The sequence below is a fragment of the Helicoverpa armigera genome, chromosome 29 (genome assembly GCF_030705265.1).
Source record: "Helicoverpa armigera isolate CAAS_96S chromosome 29, ASM3070526v1, whole genome shotgun sequence".
In the NCBI taxonomy this organism is placed as follows: Eukaryota; Metazoa; Arthropoda; class Insecta; order Lepidoptera; family Noctuidae; genus Helicoverpa; species Helicoverpa armigera.
This window is the reverse complement of record NC_087148.1, coordinates 1,681,815-1,700,977: the sequence shown is the minus strand read 5'-3', so window position 1 is coordinate 1,700,977 and position 19,163 is coordinate 1,681,815. Positions and strand designations below refer to the sequence as shown.

Below are 19,163 nucleotides of genomic sequence, written 5' to 3'. Positions count from 1 at the left end.
TACATTAAGGTGAATACTGTGATTTTTAGCGCGAAATTCTAAATAAAATGTTTGAGTATTATCTATTAAAAAATCGTGGTGGCCTAGCTGGCCAACCTCTTAAGTATGAGTGTGGGTTTGATTCCAGGTGATGCAAGTACCAATGCAACTTCTCTAAGTTTGTATGTACTAAGTATATATTGGACACCAATGACTGTGTTTGGGAGGGCAGGATGGATAAATTGGTGAGTCCCGACTGTCGTTTGAACATCTTTGACAGTCGTTACGGGTAGTCAGAAGCTAGTAACTCTGACAACCAGTCTTAAGTGCCTAAGGGTTGCCCGGGTAAATGGGTTGAGGAGATCAGATAGGCAGTTGCTCCTTGTTAAACACTGGTACTCTGCTCCATCTAGTTAGACTGGAAGCCGACCCCAACATATTTGGGAAAAGGCTAGCCAGATGATGAAGTTGAACCATTCTCCTTAACAGTACTTAGTAAGATAGTAGAAGTTTTATTCATTTATACATTAAATTATGAAATCCGGTGTTTATTACTTAGCGAGAAAATCTTCAGTTTGTCGACTGTTTTTTTAAATTAACTACTGAGATAATTGCAGGCGCTTGCTTTGATTGTTTGGCCCTTTTTGAACTAATTACAAGGATATTTATAACTTTATTCGTGTTAATGTGGTTTGCGGTATGATTATTCAAATATATTGAAGCAAAAAACTATGTCTTGTTACTGATATTATGAATGTAAGGAATTAATGTTGAATCAATTTCTGATTTATATATTTAATACTAGCCGTTTTCCCGCGGTTTCACCCGCGTCCCGTGGGAGCTACTGCCCGCATCGGGATAAAATATAGCTTATGTTACTCGCAGATAATAAATGACTGTTACTAAAAGCTTCACCTAGTGATGCAAAGAAACGTGCTTTCCCAGTAAACTGTGACCGTAAATTCAAAACGTAACCCTTTTGGGAGAAAACAAGAGAATATTCATGTGCTTTAAATTAAACCAACAACTAAATAAACTGATTTCAAGTACATATATAATTTTCAGAAGCTTGGTGGGTAAAATATAAAATAGCGAGAAAAATCTTATCGATAGTTCACTATTTATCGATAACACCGCACATCACTAGCGTACAGTGGGTGCAGCATCTCGTCCTAGTTGCGAGCGATGTTACTCAAACACGCGGCTTATTTAGATGCGCGCTATTTATTTATGTTGCATTCATCAATTTGGGAAATGTCTCGTTTCGTGGCAGAAGTCGGTATTACTTCTAGGAGTAACTGAGTTCCTAAATATAAAAGTTATGGTGTGTAGTTTTTTTAAATATGGCAAAATTACTTTTGGGAGTTTTTTTCCAGCCTCTGCCCCTTCCCAAAAAAATATAAGGAGCCCATGTCTAACCGGTTGAAGCTGGGTAACAGTAAGCCACTTGGAGCGACTGAGTGACCTTCTCAACCCAGTTAGCCGGGCAACCCGACACATCTTTGTAAGATTAGTTGTCAGATTTTCAGGCTTTCGGAAAGACAAGTAGTTTGTTGGCTTGAACTCGCAATCTCAGAAACTACTAGACCAATTGGAATACATCTTTCAGTGTTAGGTAGCTCATTGATAGGAAGATACTTTCCGGGTGGCCTTGTGGTTCCCACGAGACGTGTCCAGAAGCTAGTAATATTATAAAATCGCTTGATACAGCAAATCTACTTAAGTACTCAGATAACCCTAAGCTACCTATTCCCTTAAACGTAACTTAAAGCTAACTTAGCTAAGTATTGGCAAACGTTTACCGTACGTAGCCCTAAGTGACATCACCCGTGCTTATTTAACTTAAATATAAGTTATGTCGCTGTTACTGCCACTGGGATACTTATTTATAACTTAATCTTGGATCGAGGGTGAGGTCTTAGAAGAGCGGAGTGATTTTGAGTGAGAAAAATCCTCATCAGCTTTTATGTCGTCCCGTTTAGTTGCTGGGCACAGGTTTCCTATCATGCAGAAAAGAATTGAGTATTAATCAATAGACAAACAAAATAGCAAAAAGTGTAACAGCGCTTTCACACTGGCGGATTATACACACAGTTTTTCCGCGCGTGGCAAAACACGCGACACATTTTGATAGCGTCATATTTGTACTGTGAGTTTTCAATTGTTGGCTGTATTGATTTTGATGCAATCTTTCTGAAAATATGCAAACAAATTATCATGTATCATGAATTATTTACACAAAAATAACAAAGTTCAGGCAGCACTGAAACGCTATTAGAGAACCGCTTATAAGCCCGCTTACGCTTATGACTATGTCCTGCCCATTACCCAGTCTAGCTCACGACCTTATTGGGAGAATATAATAAATTATAATTTATAATAATTAACCGATTTGATGACAGAATTATGTTTCGTTATAACTTGCTTTACAAGATACCTATAGGGCTTAAAGGGCCAAGCAGAATTTTAGGTTATGTATTTACAATTATTGAGTTTATTTGATAATAGCTGTTTCCTGTGGTTTCAACCACGTCTCTTGGAATCTACTTCATGTATGTGGAGATCACTCGGGAAGAGTGTAGCTTTCCAACAGTAAGATAATTTTAAATCGGTTCAGTAGTTTCGGAGCCTTTAGGGTACAAACTCTTCAGCTTTATGATTAGCACAGAAGTATAAAATATAATGAAATAAAAACCTTTGGCTTTAAAGAAAGTTTATGCAGTACTAGGGTTAATCACGGAGTCTACTGAAGTGATTTTGAAAATTATTATATAAATAAATAAATCGTTTATTACTTTCTGTTTGTACATGGCTTTACAAGTGATGATGTATGATTTATTAGGTTACAATTATAGATATATTATTAGATAGACCGTTAATCGGCTAAAAAGGTTTAGGTACGAGTAGTTCCCACGGGACGCGCGTGAAAGTGCTGACGGAGGCTAGTGTTATTAATGTAAACTGCTGACCATATAACCCTACGTTCGATTCCCGGATCACCACAACTAGGGCGATGTCTCAACATTAATGAATGCGAGTCAATTAGTACTTTACTACTAGATCACAAATCTTAAATGTTTGTAATCCAATAAATATCTTATCTTTGAATTTGTAATACGGTCATTTGTTACTTAGAACTTACTTAGATAACTTAAGTTGGTATTACATAATTGTTATACGGTTAATATATTATTGCTGTGTTAATACACAGTTTGTCGCGTCTGTCTGTCCGTTTATTTGCGATAAGCTCAAAAATTAAGCATTAATTTTCACGCGGTTTGCACCAATACGCAAGAGTGATATCACAGTGATACTATTACTTTAGTAGGTAATTTTGACTGAAATAAAAATAACATGAAACCTAGTTTAATACAACTATGTACATTATTGTAATATACAATTATTCAGCGTGCGGCACTGCTGAGTAACTATTTTTGGAGGGCGCGTTAAACTGTAAGCCCCTGTTGTCATTGAACATCTTTAGCAGTCGTTACGGGTAGTCAGAAGCCAGTAAGCCTTACACCAGTCTTTCCAACGGGCATTGAATTGCCCAAGTAACTAGGTTGAGAAGGTCAGATAGGCAGTCGCTCCTTGTAAAACACTGGTACTCAGCCGCATCCGGTTAGACTGGAAGCCGATCCCAACATAGTTGGGCAAAAGGCTCAGGAGATGATGAGCGTGATTTCTTTTTCAAATCCTCTTCGTGTCTGTGAGGCAGGAGCGTGCACCAAACTCCACATTTTCTGTAGATAATAGATTAATCAAACCACACCTCATACAAACAGTTTACAATAATTCGATAACGAACTATAATCGCTTCCAGCCATCACTTAGTTTCCTCGAATTTACTGTAACAATGTGTAATAGCCAAAAAACTAAATGAAACTCATGCATTTTAATTCGGCTGTTTTCTTGTTGCAATATTGTTACATAGGCTTTGTTTGCTGTTGTTACTAGGCATGTATTTAATGTTACTCTTCCTCGTCTTGAGGGAACTATTTCCAGCACACGGATAAAAAGTATCCTATCTCTTTTCTCAGGCTGATAATTCGTTTCATTGATATTCAGTTCAAGTAACAATACATCAATACGATACTAAAAAGAAGGAATAAACATTTTTGTGTAGCCCTACAGGTTCCGAAACTACTGAATCGATTTAATTACAGCTGTCCCCGAATAACATGGCTATATGTATTTTGTCCGGGAACGGGAAGAAGCGGGTGAAACCGCCGGCGTATTCTCATGCGGGAACTCCTCGATGCGATGGTTAAAGGCTATTCGTATATATTACGAAACTGCATCATTTTGTAGAAAATTTACACCTACATATATTTCCTTTAGGTACATTGTACAACCAAAAAAATTATAGCAAGTAGATTCCTAGAAACACTTGTAACAAATTATACACCAAAAACATATATCTCAAAAACGAAATCTTTACCTCTAAAACGACAGCTTCCCAGCTTAAAAGCATTATACATTCTCTCGTTAACCGTACAAGCATTTCGGTTAACATCGCCGATCGTCGCGATACTGCAAGCTATACGCTATAAAGTATAGCGATACATATCTTATGGGAGAAACTTCCCAAAAACGAAATCCTTACCTCTAATAGCTGCTCCCAATATTCTATCTATCCATGGATTTACTTACCAGAGATAGTAATTTGACATCCCTACTATCCCTACTAATATTATAAATGCGAAAGTAACTCTGTGTGTCTGTCTGTCTGTTATGCTTTCGCTGATCATAATAAAATTTGGTACAGCGATAGAGGTGACCTTGAGAAAGAACATAGGATAGCTTTTATCCCGAACTTTTGAAGAGTTCTCTTGGACGCGGGCGAACCCGCGGGCGGAAGCTAGTTACTTATATGGGGCTAATGTCAAAATTTCTATCTCTAGTGATCAATTCAATGGATAGATCGAATATAGGGAATGGCCTTAAAACGACAGCTTCCCAGCTTAAAAGCATAATACATTCTCTCGTTAACCGTACAAGCATTTCGGTTAACATCGCCGATCGTCGCGATACTACAAGCTATACGCTATCGATCTTAACGTGCGTGAAGTGGTAGTGATGCTTATCGTAAATGGTCTGTTTAATGATTAGCAATAAGGATATAGAGACTGGTGTATAAATGGTGTATTTTCACAACGAAGTGTTACTGAATGCTATTCGATAGTAGTAGTTACAATTCCACGTCAGAGGCCTTTTTTTTTTGTTGTCGCTGGGCTAAAAATGCTATTACGCATCCCCTTCCCGTCGGGGGACGGGAGAGGGGTATGTGGGACTCCCCGGTTAAATCGGTATACCCACTAAAAAGGCCCAGCGGCACTCCGACCTCGCCTGAGTGGAGGGGGTCTGGGAATCTATGGCGTCCAGTCCCCCACCGGCGATTGCCCGCCTTACGGCAGGCCCCTCATACCTCCCCCTAGTAGGGAAGGGTCCTTATAATGGCCGGAGCGCAGGGGTTGATCCTTGTGATGCAGGCGGTGGCGCCCCCGTGCCTGTCGCCCGCTGATCACCCCCCGGGGCGGATGGGGACGGACATCGTGTTTGTCGTCTTCTGCCCCTTCTTCGTCTGCGAAGCGGCACCGCGAGAGGGTCGTTCTCCCGCATGCGCTCCGCCGCTTCCTTCTGTGACATGATGTCCTCACAGAAGGAGGCTACCGCTTCCCATGCCTCCTCACTTCCCAGCATGGCGGCAATCACGCTGGGAAGCGAGAGGTCGTTCCCGACCACTGTCATCAGGGCGCGGCGGGGTTCAGCCCACGATGAGCACACCTGAAGTGTGTGCTCTGCTGTATCCACCGTGGCTTCGCAGTGGTGACACTGTGACGTCAGAGGCCTCGAGGCGAATTTGAGAAAACTCTTTTCATTTGGTTAAAGTAGCTCATCCTATGATAAGAAGATGAAGGTAACCAGACATTTTCAATAAATCTAATAATTAGCAATGCAGGTTAAAATCATTTCCTTAATATTTTCGATTCTTGAGGTAACCTTCAAATATATAAAAAAAGTACTCCATTTTAAAAGGCCGGCAACCATGGACAGCAATAATTTCATACAATCAGTCGATCCGTAAGCTAGTTTGCTCTTTCGCATGAGGCTCAGATTTTGTCTAAAGGTGTCTACACACCAAAGCCGCTGATGCCGGCGGCACAGCCCGGCGGCCCAACCCGCCGGCCGTATTTTGTACAATCATGCCGCCGGCTTTCATAGAGTATTTGACAATTACTAGAACACCACATGCCGCGGCAGTCGTGCCGCCGGGCTGTGCCGCCGGGTCAGCGGCTTTGGTGTGTAGACCCCTTAAGATTGTAAAAGAAAAGAAGAGGGTGACAACAATTTCTATACTTAGAAGGAGTCAGGAAATTGGAAAGGTTTTGTCACAATTGTCACAAAAGTTTAAAAAAGATTCCATATATCCCTGATTCTATTTCCCACAAAACGTCCTACAACAATTTACCGCTATCTGCATCATCGCATCGCCTCACTAACAGTGCACAACGAGCCTACATTTCGCAACAAACAGTAACAATGTCTGTGAGCGAATAAATTCGCGCGTAACTACACACTGTGAGAGTCTGTTTGTTTGTGTTGTGTGTTATGAGATGTAGCGATTTTAAACTTCTTTTAAAACCAAGCTAATTTATATGCCCATGTAGACAGATTACCTCATCATCGGTTGCCTTTACCCAACTATGCTGAGGTAGAATTATAGTCTTATTGGATGCAGCCGAGTACAGGGTGCCTCATGGAGCAACTGCATCCTCAACAGTGACTCTTTTATTCCTAGGCATGACTGGTTGTCAAGTTTACTGACATCTAAGTACCTTTTACTGTAAAAGATGTACAAATGACCACTGATAGGTACCCCACCAATGTAACGTGCCTTCTGAAAGACGGAGGTACTCGTCAACGTAAGATGGCTCCCGCTCTATAAACCGACCGTGCTAAGCGTTTAACCCTATGACCGATCGGCCATTGCTACCGTCACTAAGTCACGAGCCTTACCAGCTAATATGATAAGTAATGTAGTTACTGTCCCCAGTCATATTTTTCAGAAAAACAAATACATCATGCACATAGGTAAATTTATAAATTGTTATGGCTAATAATACTTGCCGCTTCATATAGTTATCTGTTATCGCTTTAAGCCCATAACTTACACCCTATTGAAAGTCCGACCGAGCTAATCAAGTCGGTAGTCGCCCTCTATCGGCCAAACTCTGCAACCGGAGTGGACACTATATGGTCATGGGGCCATTAAATAAACGATAAGCTAACATATTTTAATAATGTTCACGGTCGGTTAGCCCCATGGTAAGTTATTAATTAACTTATGTTAAGGGTGCCATAACACTACTGATAAACTACACGTAGCTACATATCGTAACACCCAGACTACGGCCAACACGGCTGTAATTTTAGATATCTTATTTCCCAATGTATTTACATTATAATTTACGAATCCGGATGCGCTCATTAGATCCTCCCGCTAGCAAGTTTCAGAGCACAGTGTACATGCTAACACTCACCAATTTCACGTGCCTTCTGTACCTCGAAGCATCTCACCATGACAACAATTGCTTAACCTTAAAACTGATCGATCCGTGCGGCTGTTACTTAGCCACGACAGTTAATAAATAAACGACGACTTTTACACACAAATAACAATACAATTTAATCGCTGTCTTTATAGCCGAACTGCGTAAACGTTAAAATCGCCAAGATCTGCATCTCAGTGGAATAGTGAAAGTGTGCTACTAAACCACGGAGTAAGGAATGATGAAGAGATGCTATAATGCAGGTAGGTCTGGCGCCTTCTTTTAGGTCGAATATGTAGGGTGAGCATGACTAAAACGATCTGATACAAGTGAACTGAGGCGGCGTTGGGATCCTTTGGAACATCTGTCAACGATTTTTAGATATCATCATCTCCCGAGCCTTTTCCCAACTATGTTTGGGGTCGGCTTCTAGCCTAATTGGATGATAGTCAGCGATTTTTGGTATTACAAAAAAATATTGAGCCCAAAAAAGGTGTAAAAGAACAAAAACAGTAACACGCATTTTGGCGCGCTATTTTTAAGGCGATTATCCATCATAGCATCTTTTTTATGGGAAATCATCAAATCAGACCCCTCCCGCTGTGGTTTAGCAGCATAAGAAAGTGAATCTTACTGACTAAAACCCACCATATACCTTCTTAAGACCTTTATGTACCAGGGCCGCGGTAACTCTTTCGAACAATTCCGCGGTCCGTTATGGCACCTCCGCTAGTCATTTTGTTCTCCATGGTAACTAACTGTATCTCAGTAAATTAGACTGGATGACGTTCCTGGTTCGATCCCGGACGTGTTACTGAAGTTTATTGGTTGGGAAATAGAACGGTTGGTAGTTAAAGTATTTGTTTTATGTGTCCTAGTTAAAGGGGATATATTTTTGGTTTAATTATTGCTGTTTAAAGGATTGCATTTAATTTATTGAGTTGCATCTTAAGGTTATGTCTTTAGCTATCTCTTACACAGATAATTCTATGATTTAAATTGCTTATCTTTTCACTTCTGCACACTTATTTTAGGGACGAATTTCTCCCGTGTTTCGAAATGCATATTTAATGGATGTCTCGGCTGTCATTTGAACATCTTTTGCAGTCGTTACGGGTACTCAAAAAGTCTGAAAATCAGTCTTACTAGGGGTATCGGGTTGGTTGAAGAGGTCAGATAGGCAGTTGCTCCGTGTGGCATACTGGTACTCAGCTGCATCTGGTTAGATCAGCAGCCGACCCTAATATAGTTAGCAAAGTCTAGGCAGATGAATTGCTGCATGAACGACAGATTACCAAGTTTTTTACTCAGTAACCTCGCTGGTTAACCATTAATTTGTAGCCACGGTAAACCGTTGCGTGGCTAAGTGGCTTGGACAAAACGGTATGCACTACAAACCTATATTGATTCGAGTATGTCAACATGCGTTACGCAGATATAAAGTATACTAGATGTGACAAATTACACTAAGATATAAACATTGCTGAATGGATGTCGACGAAACTTAGCAGTAATATAGCGTTTACGTCAGATAAGTGTAAAACTGCATGTGGGAGCTAGGTATATTTTTGTTGTTAACATGTAAATAGTACAAGGAATAAGGAAAACAGATGTCATAAATTTTCCCAACTAACTCAGATTCTGTGTTTAGTAGATCTAAGCAAGCAGCCTGCCTGTGCAGATATGGCCTAATAGAATCCCTTGCCATATCCAGTGGAGATGTTATCTATGCGCAGTATGGCCATTAGAAAGGCGTTCATACTGGAGTGTTATCGCCCTTCACTTGTTTATACGGGGTAGTAAGAGACAGACATGTGTTGCTGGTACGTAGGAAGTGGTGAAGGGGGGGCGTTTTGGGGGCTGTCTTTGTTTTTACGTTCTAAAGCTGCTGATTTATCTAGGTTCAGCCATCTGGCCTTTCTTAAGTCATTTTGCATTTGTATTTTATTTATTTATTCTTTATTGCACACTTAACAACAAATATATAAAAATACAGACAGTTTATGTACAATGGCGAGCTTAACCCAGAATTGGGTTCTCTTACAGCCAACCTTAAAGCCATAGAGAGATTCGATAGTGGTAGGGTAGATTCAAAAAAGTGCACAACAAACATTAATAAATAAAGAAAAAAAAATATATATATACATATATAAAATAACAATATACTAAACATATATATGTAGTAAAACTACACAATACATAAACATAATACACATAAAAAATATATATAATACATACAAATATAAATGTCATTCATGATGATAAATAGTAATCCTTTACTCGTCTCTTATTTTTTTTTTTTTTTCGTATTCTATTTTTTTTGGCTTTTTAGTTGGTTTTATCGAACCAGCCTGACAAAGACAGATTTTTGTCAAATCCGCCTGAATTTTAAAACTGCAAGAAGGTAATAGTCGTTGACGACGATTTAAAGTCTCTAACGGGGGTGTAACACCATCAACTTCTAGACTCCAGGCTGCCAAAGATTTTTAGCCAGTCTGAAATTCCTCCCGCTGTAGGTACAAAAAAGGCGCTGCATTGCAAAAAAATCTAAAAACTCGATGATAACGGATGGTAGCCTGTGATAATGGCACGACAAGGCGATCAAGAGTAAAAATTTGAGTCATCATCATCATCAGCCTATCGCAGTCCACTGCTGGACATAGGCCTCTCCAAGTGCACGCCACTGAGTACCTTGCTGGTAGATCAAAAAATCATTAGGTATGTATTTTCGAAATTATACCGAAAATGATACTTAAATAAATAATGACGTAACCAAGATAACTTTCTACAATCCCTTAACAAGATATTCCCACCGAAACCCAAACCTAAATCCGTCGATCTAGAATTCTAGACCAAAACTAGCGAGTCACCATCTCTTCGGTCCAGTAGCACAATATTTATTTGTCAAACATAGGTATGAAATGAGGATCTTATCACAAAAAAAGTGCGCTATGTTTTGCCGTGAACAGTCGATCCATTTTAAATACTGGTATTTCTTCACGTACCTGTATAAAAAGTAGCCTTTAAGTAGGTATATAGCTTCCCTTCATAAATTGGCTACCTGATACTGAAATATTTTTCAAAACGGCCCCGTTTTTTTTTGAGATTAGCTCTTTCAAATAAACAACCTCGGGTATATAAAATAACAAACCTAACTCGGGTATATAAACTAGCAAACCTGGCGAACTTCGTTTTATGATTTTTTTTGTTTTATATTTGTATAAATCGCACGGAGCCCGAGGCCCGAGACCTTTCCAACGAATGCAAAACCATGGAAAATGGTTCGTGCGTTCTGGAGTTTTAGCGTCAGGAAGGAAACCCGACTTATTTTTATATAGGTAGTAGATCACACAATGTAGTACGTGTATCAATATTTTACGAAAATACCACTAAATTACTTATTACACAACTAAACCAAGATAACTTTCTACAATCCCTTAACAAGACATTCCCACCAAAACAAGCCTAAATCTTTCGATCTAGAATTGTAGACCAAAACTAGCGAGTCACCATCTCTTCGTTCCAGTAGCACATTGGTTGTATGTAAATCGTGAGAATTGGGCCACTCAGAATCTTCGAAACTAAGTTATGACCATCGGTGTTGCAATGCTTGTACTACGGTTCTGTGAAAGTACTTGTTTTATTTTATATCTGTACTGATATTATAAAGCTTTAAGTTTGTTTGTTTGGACGTGGTAATAGCAGGATCAAATCAAATCACCTCCCTGCCCTTATCTTATTCCTCCTTGCAATAATCACACACAGCACACATTCAATCGCACAGCCAACACACACACAATCATACCACATTAAACACACATACAACCCGCAATCAAGACACATAGGCTAGCACTTGGCTTCGGCCCGTGCTAACCTACAAAACCCGGTAGATAACTGCCGAGATACAAAAATGTATAACAACTAATAATAATACATAGGACGTGGTGAAGGGTTTTGGGACTTTTTCTTCTTAGCGTTTATCCCGTCTTGTGACGGGGTCTGCTTTCCGTATCTTCTTCTTTCACTTCGTTCTATCCAGGACATCTTTCTCTTCGAGTTCGCAGATTTTCATGTCTGTCTTTACAACCAGCGCAATTTGGACTGCCTCATGTAATTCTGACGTTCGAAAAGTCATGATTTTCTTTATAAACGCTTTTTGATTTTATCTGAATTTTATTTGAGATTGTTGCAGCGAGGTATGTTCTTCCATACTTTATATGCCGTCATCTCACAAGTAACTAAACTAACTAATCGCAAGTACACATATATGAAAAATTCTTGCAATGTTTTTAGATCGCCCATTTATCGAAGTAGGTTACTTTTTATCCGGGTGACGGAAATTGTTACCTGAGGAAGGTGATACCGCTGGTGGATGCTAGTATTTCATAATTATCCTACTAATATTATAAACGTGAAAGTTTGTATGTATGGATGTATGGATGTTTGTTACTCTTTCACGCAAAAACTACTGAATGGATTTTAATGAAACTTTACAATAATATAGCTTATACATCAGAATAACACATAGGCTACAATTTGTAAACATATTGTTCGAAATACTAAACCTGCGCAGACGAAGTCGCGGGCACCAGCTAGTCGGCTAATAATTAAAAAGACCTTTTGATCATCCTTCCAGTCAACTTTAATAGGACGTGTTATAATTATTTTCGATTTGACGCGTCCAAACCGTTTAGCGAAACATATTACAAACACATTAATATTAATAACTTAAAATATCCGACACCAATATTTTTTACAGCTAATTAGCACATAATTATAGCAATAATTTCATATCGACAATCTTTAAATTAATAGGCCTAATGATTTTGTAATGTTGTACGTCCGTTTGTAATCAGTTTTTGACAATTGCAGTGTCAGCCTTGACCAATTAGAATTTAATTAGGTATTACCGTTACAACACTGTAACATATAAATGAGTAGGTACTGGCTATTCCCCGCGGTTTCACCCACGTCCGTAGGGAACTACTACCAGCATTCGGATAAAAAATTGGAGAAACTGTGGCTGCATATTTTATGAACATATAGCCTACATTTTTTTTACGTACATTATCCTTTCTTAGCGTCTAGAGTGGACTATTTGTGGACTCATTTAAATCAGTTCAGTAGTTTTGGCGTGAAAGCACGACAGTTACTTTCAAATTCATAGACCATATATATATCCAGAGATACATAGACCTCCTTTTGTCTCCCAAAATATACGCACAAAAGTTTAGAATTACCGTGGCCCTGGTAGGTACACAAAGGGCTTAAGAAGGAACATGGTGGATTATAGTCAGTAAAAGTCTGACACTCCCTCACGCTGCACCCACAGCGGAACGGGACACATATAAGACTATTTACCATTCACGAAAAAGAGGCGTTACCATTGAGTACATATGTAATAGTGTTTGAGCTTTACGAACCAGTGAAACGCATATATGTTTACAAAGGAAAGTTAGAATTAACACAACAAATCTACAGCCTTTAAATGTACCACTATTCTGGTACAACCGTGTATTTTCTGATTTAAGTGTTTTTAGTAAGCGTGGACAAGCAAATAGTAGAAATGTAAGGCTATGTTCGACATGAATCTAGTCTATACATCCTACTAAAATTAGTGGCCACGGCGACTGTTCTCTCTAAGCAGATCAGCTGCGCTTAGGGCTGCCATCTCGAATTTCGCCAAACCCGGACAAAGAGTAAAAAATAACCCGGACATTTGACGTAAATCGCATTTTTTCCCCGGACGGGTACTCTTACACTGAATGAAGTTAGTGTTTTGTATCATATCATAATGCCGATAGATACGTAAATACAGTAAGTTGCTTTCTTACATGAAAAGTGTCCGGGTTTTCCCCGGACGCTTCTTGAAAACCCGCCCGGACGTCCCCCGGACAGGGTCAAAACGAGGACAAATCCGGGGAAACCCGGACGGATGGCAGCCCTAGCTGCGCTGCGCAGGACATATTATAGTGCACGCACATTTGCTTGGACACAGGTGCACTCTCTATTCCTTCACTCTTATAGCGCGATGGGACAACAATCCGACACCACCGGAGAGAGATCATTCAACCAATATGTTATGTTTATTGCGAAACTACGCTTTAATTTAACACAGGAATTTTGAAAAAACTTGGCAGTAATATAGCTTATTTATACATAAGGATAACATAGGCTACATTCTTTCCTGGCGTTGGTAGTTTTCAAAATATTTTAGTTTGAGTGAAAGGAAGCCTCAAACTGTAAAAAGGGAGTATGTACTAAGCCTATCTAGGTAGCAATAGAAAAAGAAAAAAAGTAAATCCATCAATCACATCACAGACTAAATAGCCACGAATTAAACCATAGACTAAACCATTTACTGCATTCTTGTGATTCTTTGCTAGACTCTATCGAGTTCTACTTGGTGCTAGGGTTGTCAAAGGTTTAACAAATTTTCTAAAAAGTAAAAGAAGTGCATGTGATATTTAAAAGATCAATTCAAAATGGGCATAATTAATCATGTGATGCTATTGACTATGCACGTTAAAAAAACTAAACCAAAACCTACTTGGTACAATTAAACACTATTTTTCAACGGAGGAATATTAATTTGTAACCAAGCCAGCAGCTAGAAACTTGGCTGTTCCCAGCAGCTCTAACAGACCTCAGACGGAGCTACTTCCCGCTCCTGGATTATTTAAGCAATATATGTGTACCGAACATTTTAATTGGTTCAGTACTTTTGGCGTGAAAGTAAGACTAACATTTTCTATGAAAGAAAACTCTGATAGATAATATTATAACTTTTACCTTCCTTAATCTATTTACCAAACACTTTTATCTAATTCTAAAACCCTATTACCACTGCAAGCGGTATTTGCCAATAAAAACGAAGTCCCTTTGTCGTATACCGCCGCCGTCGGCGCGCACGCACCTAAATTGTACGTTTAGTAAAAAAATTTGCTCACACAGAGTAGGAAATACAGAAAACCAAAGGAAAAGAAAGGGAGATTTATTTGACCGATAACTATGTTTTCAACAATTTTGAAACTGACTGAATGAGCTTCTTTAAAAGATGCCCGGTTATTTTCTGACCCTGTAAAATATTTCCATGAATTAAAAGCTTAATTTTGATTAGAGTTTACTTCAAGGTAACCATCATCATCCTTCTGCCCTTATTCCAATTTTTTATTCGTGGTCAGCGCAGCATATTTTCTTCTTCCATTCTCTTCTGTCTGCCGTCATCTCACAAATTATATATTTTCTAGCTAACCCAAGAACCCTGGAAGGTAACCCAATTGTGGTTTAAACTTATCTTTCTACATAGTTGTTGTATGTCATGTTCTCAAAACAATAATAAATAAAGGTTACAATTAGATAGGTTATTATTATTTTTTTTTTTCTAAAAAATCTAATGGAATTTTTGTAAAATGGACCTTCTCTGAAATCCTATATCGTGACCATGCGTTTGCGCACCGATCGTCGGTGACATAAAAACTAAAGCATTTCACTTATTGACGTGATGGCTACCGTAAAAACTAGCTAATCGTGTGCAAGGATTATTTATTTCTTTTCTTTAAAATTGGATCCCTTTTTGCAGTAACTATTGACTTCCTTAATTCATCATCATCCTCCGAGCCTTTTTTCCCAACTACCTTTTATTTTTTAACGACGTCAAAAATCATCAAATGACCCCTCCCGCTGTGGGTTAGCAGCGGTGAGGGAGTGTCAGACTCTTACTGACTAAAAACCGTCGTGTTCCGTCGTTGGCCTTTTATGTACCAGGGACGCGGTAACTCGCGCGAACAATCCCGCAGCCCCGGCAGAGAACGCAGATTTCCCAACTACCTTGGGGTTGATTTTCTTAACTAGAACCGTCGAAACACTGCTGCTCTGGTACTCTGCTGCATCCAGTTAGACTGGAAGACGACCCCAACATAGTTGGGAAAAGGCTCGGGAGATGATGATGAACTAGAACTCGTGGCTAAGTAACATTCGTAAAAGTGGATCGATCAAACTTTGCAGGTTAAGCAACGCTGGGTCGAATTTTATGTAATAAATTCCGTTGCTAATTTTTCCTTTTTATATTTACAGGTGGAGCGATTCCTACTTCATCTAAAATCACTAGGGAAGAAACCACATCTACCGAACGAATATTTGAGTGAGTATCTTTTAAATCAGTTAAGTAATGTTGGGAATGAAGGTGTAATAGACCAATAGACTTATTTTTGCATCTAAAGATTAATGTGTTTAACGCAGAAACCTAATTAAGATTGAAATTTTATTCATTTCAGCTCAAGTCACCAAATGCCTAAAATAAAAATGGGCCCCGATCTCAGAAGTGCGAGAAGACCGAAACAGTTATTGAACAAGTAAGTTCCATCTAATATTAAGATGATAAATAAATAAAAAACAAACTAGCTACACTGTATGAAAACTAAGCATGGAAAACTTTAACTGGAATTTGCTGCTCCTCTATTTTTCCTTATGGCTATATTTGTCGGTATAGGTAAATCAGCTACCTTTTTACCACTCTTTAAAGCCCAGACTCCACGAAAACGAAGCAGACCGGAGATACTTTTTCACCTACTTCAAAAAAAAATGTTCAACAACATGATATGTATTGATTACCGTGAAGTTATTAGCCGTCAGTTGCACAAAAATCCATTAAAGTCAAAGCTTCTTTAAATCTATTGCTGACTCTTTCTTTGTCAACAAGATAAAAAGTGTCAGCAATAGATTTAATGAAGCTTTAACTTAAATGGAGCTTTGTGCAACTGACGGTTAGAGACAAAATTACTAGATATACGCTAACTAGAATTTTCTCCCCTTTTCAGACTAAAACCCCCACCAACGCAAACACAACCGACTCCTTTACCGACCCTAGAGCTATCAAAACCTTACTTACCACTAATCCCTTTTATCCCCCCTCACAAACCAACGACAGACGCTCAAATCAAATCATTTCTCCTAAACACGGCATTACAAAATGCTCTCTCAGACTCCCTAAACCAATTCACACAGCGAACATCAAAAGACCTGAAGAAGAACGGAGAAGAATATAGGAATAACAACGAAGATTCTCCAAATAGGAGAAGATTGCATAAATGCGATGTGGCTGGTTGTCATAAGATTTATACGAAAAGTTCGCATTTGAAGGCGCATAAAAGAACGCATACTGGTAAGTTTTGATAGTTTTTTGTCATCTGCCTAGCCTTTTCCCAACGATACCGGAGTTGGCTTCGAGCCTACAGATCCAGCTGAGTACCAGTGTTTTACATGAAGCGACTGCCTATCATCTTCATCATCTATTTACCTAGCTATTTCCTAACGGTGTTTGGGGTCGGCTTCACAGTCAATCCGGATGCAGCTGAGTACCAGTGTTTTACGTTAGAGCAACTGCACATCTGGTCTTCTCAACCCAAGTTTCCTGATATAGACACCTTAGTCAGACAGAATATCATATTTTCTAGTTACCTATAAAGATTGCCAAAGATGTTTAAATGACAGCCAGGACCCACCAATTTTGCGGTCCTTCTGAAACTTAAGGATCCACGGAACGACCGATCTAAGTGTTGCTTAACCTTCGACCCATCGACCGCGACTGTTACCTAGCTCCAAACTCAATAAAAAAGTATATCTTATATAAATATTTTTCTATTTTCCAGGCGAAAAGCCCTACTCCTGTGGTTGGGCCGGCTGCGAGTGGCGTTTCGCCAGATCCGACGAGCTGACCCGTCACACTAGAAAACACACAGGCCATAGACCGTTCACATGTCCACTGTGCAGACGATCCTTCGCCCGGTCAGACCATCTTGGATTGCATATGAGGAGACATTGATTTACAAGAAATAGGCTTGGGGAGTGAACAATCTTGATACTTGCGACTTTTTATTTAAAAATTTAAAAAATCTGTTTAAAAATAAAATGCGGCTAAAAATCAATGTAAATACTAAAATAATTATTATTTGATCAATTTGTATATACTTCTATTTGATTTATTTTTCACACTAGCAAAAAAAGTTATTTTATTTCAAAAATATATTAAAAATTTACATACAACTAAAACAATTGTTATAATTACTACACATAATTTAATTAAACAAAAACAATATATTTGTTTAGTTAAATTATATGTATATTTATATGTAGTAATTATGAAGCCGACCCCACCATAGTTGGGAAAAGGCTCGGAGGATGGATAGTTAAATTATGTATGTTATTTGTATAAAAAGTATCAAGATTGTTTACATTTAGTTAAGTGCTTACTCAAATGGACTAATGGCTACTCAGCTATCGTGACTATAGTTTTTAACGTGAAAATGCTTATTATAATTGATCCGTCTTTTAGATTTTGGTAAAATTTGGACAGTTAGTTCTTGTTACAAAGAAGAATTAAAAAATTGAGTACAATGATATATGTTGTTAATTTTGGATAACACAGGCCGCCATCTTGGAAAACACTAAATGGAATGAATAAATGAGGGATATTTTTGGATTGTTCTTGAAAAAAAAAAATAATGGCAAAAGTACTTAATGAGATTTCACCGATAATATAATTCCAAAATGGCAGAATGAATTCCAGTGTATGAATTTAAAAAAAATGTGACTCCTCATTACAAGTGAAATATTTTTTATATTTTATAAATAGAAACCAAATGTGAATGAATTTACATATTGACATTTTAAAACTGGAAATACTGAACTAAAATATACATTTTTTTAATCTATGATTTGAATTAAGGACTCGAATTAAATAGACAAAACATTAAATAAAAGTGAATCGACTATTAAGTAGCTGTCGTAATATAAATTGTCAAAGTTGTCGATTATCCGTTAAAAATATACAATATATGGTGCTATTTAACATTTTATTAGCTCTTTTCTGTCCTGGGGCTCAATTCTGCTAATCTAATAATGTGTCAATTGGATATCAATTGAATCTCAATAGCAGTTTTAACCTTAGCGGGAATTCTGCTACTAAAATAAGACATCTATCGTTTTCCAATGACATTCCGTTGGCTTGCCATTGGTTTGCCAGTTACCTGTCACGCACTGCCGATTTTTTTCCCTCGGAGCCTTTTTCCCAACTGTGTTGGGGTCGGCTTCCAGTCTAACCGGATATAGCTGAGTACCAGTTCTTTACAAGGAGCGACTGCCTGCCCTATCTGATCTCCCCAACCCAGTTACCACTATCAAACTAAATCTATTCATGAGACACAGTTTATATTACGATAGCTATTCCAATACTCCTCAACAAAAAACTAAGAAAATTGTTATTATTAAATAACAATTATTAATAACTCAAGGGCATTACCTATGTGATTTATTGCTCAAATGAAATGACAATAATACTACTTTAGTACTTAAGTATTTTTATATTAAGCTCACGTTACTTAGAAGATTTGGGCACGACTAGTTTTGATACTTTGATGTGGGATTTTTTTGGATTTTATTTGTTGTCTGTTATTTTTGAATTGTATGTAAATATACAGATGGAAATTGAAAATGTTTGATTAATGTAATAAATAGGAAATCTATTAACTTAATGACTATATCGGGTGTGTCGTTCTCAATCACATTAAATTAAATGCGTTAATATACTGGTTAATATATGTCTATTAACACAAAGAAAAATACGTAAAAATA

The 19,163-nt window shown here is 38.2% G+C and overlaps 1 protein-coding gene across 1 annotated transcript in view; it reads left to right on the top strand.

Annotated features, from left to right (window-relative positions):
* Positions 1–17,500, top strand: part of LOC110378525 (Krueppel-like factor 8) — a 46,967-nt gene extending 29,467 nt beyond the window's left edge. The window contains exons 6-9 of the mRNA XM_064042564.1: positions 15,609–15,675; positions 15,809–15,886; positions 16,352–16,695; positions 17,183–17,500. Coding sequence (XP_063898634.1) covers positions 15,609–15,675; positions 15,809–15,886; positions 16,352–16,695; positions 17,183–17,355 — 662 coding nt within the window. The 3' untranslated portion in view covers positions 17,356–17,500. The remainder of the gene's footprint in view (positions 1–15,608; positions 15,676–15,808; positions 15,887–16,351; positions 16,696–17,182) is intronic.
* The last annotated feature ends 1,663 nt before the right edge of the window (positions 17,501–19,163 follow it).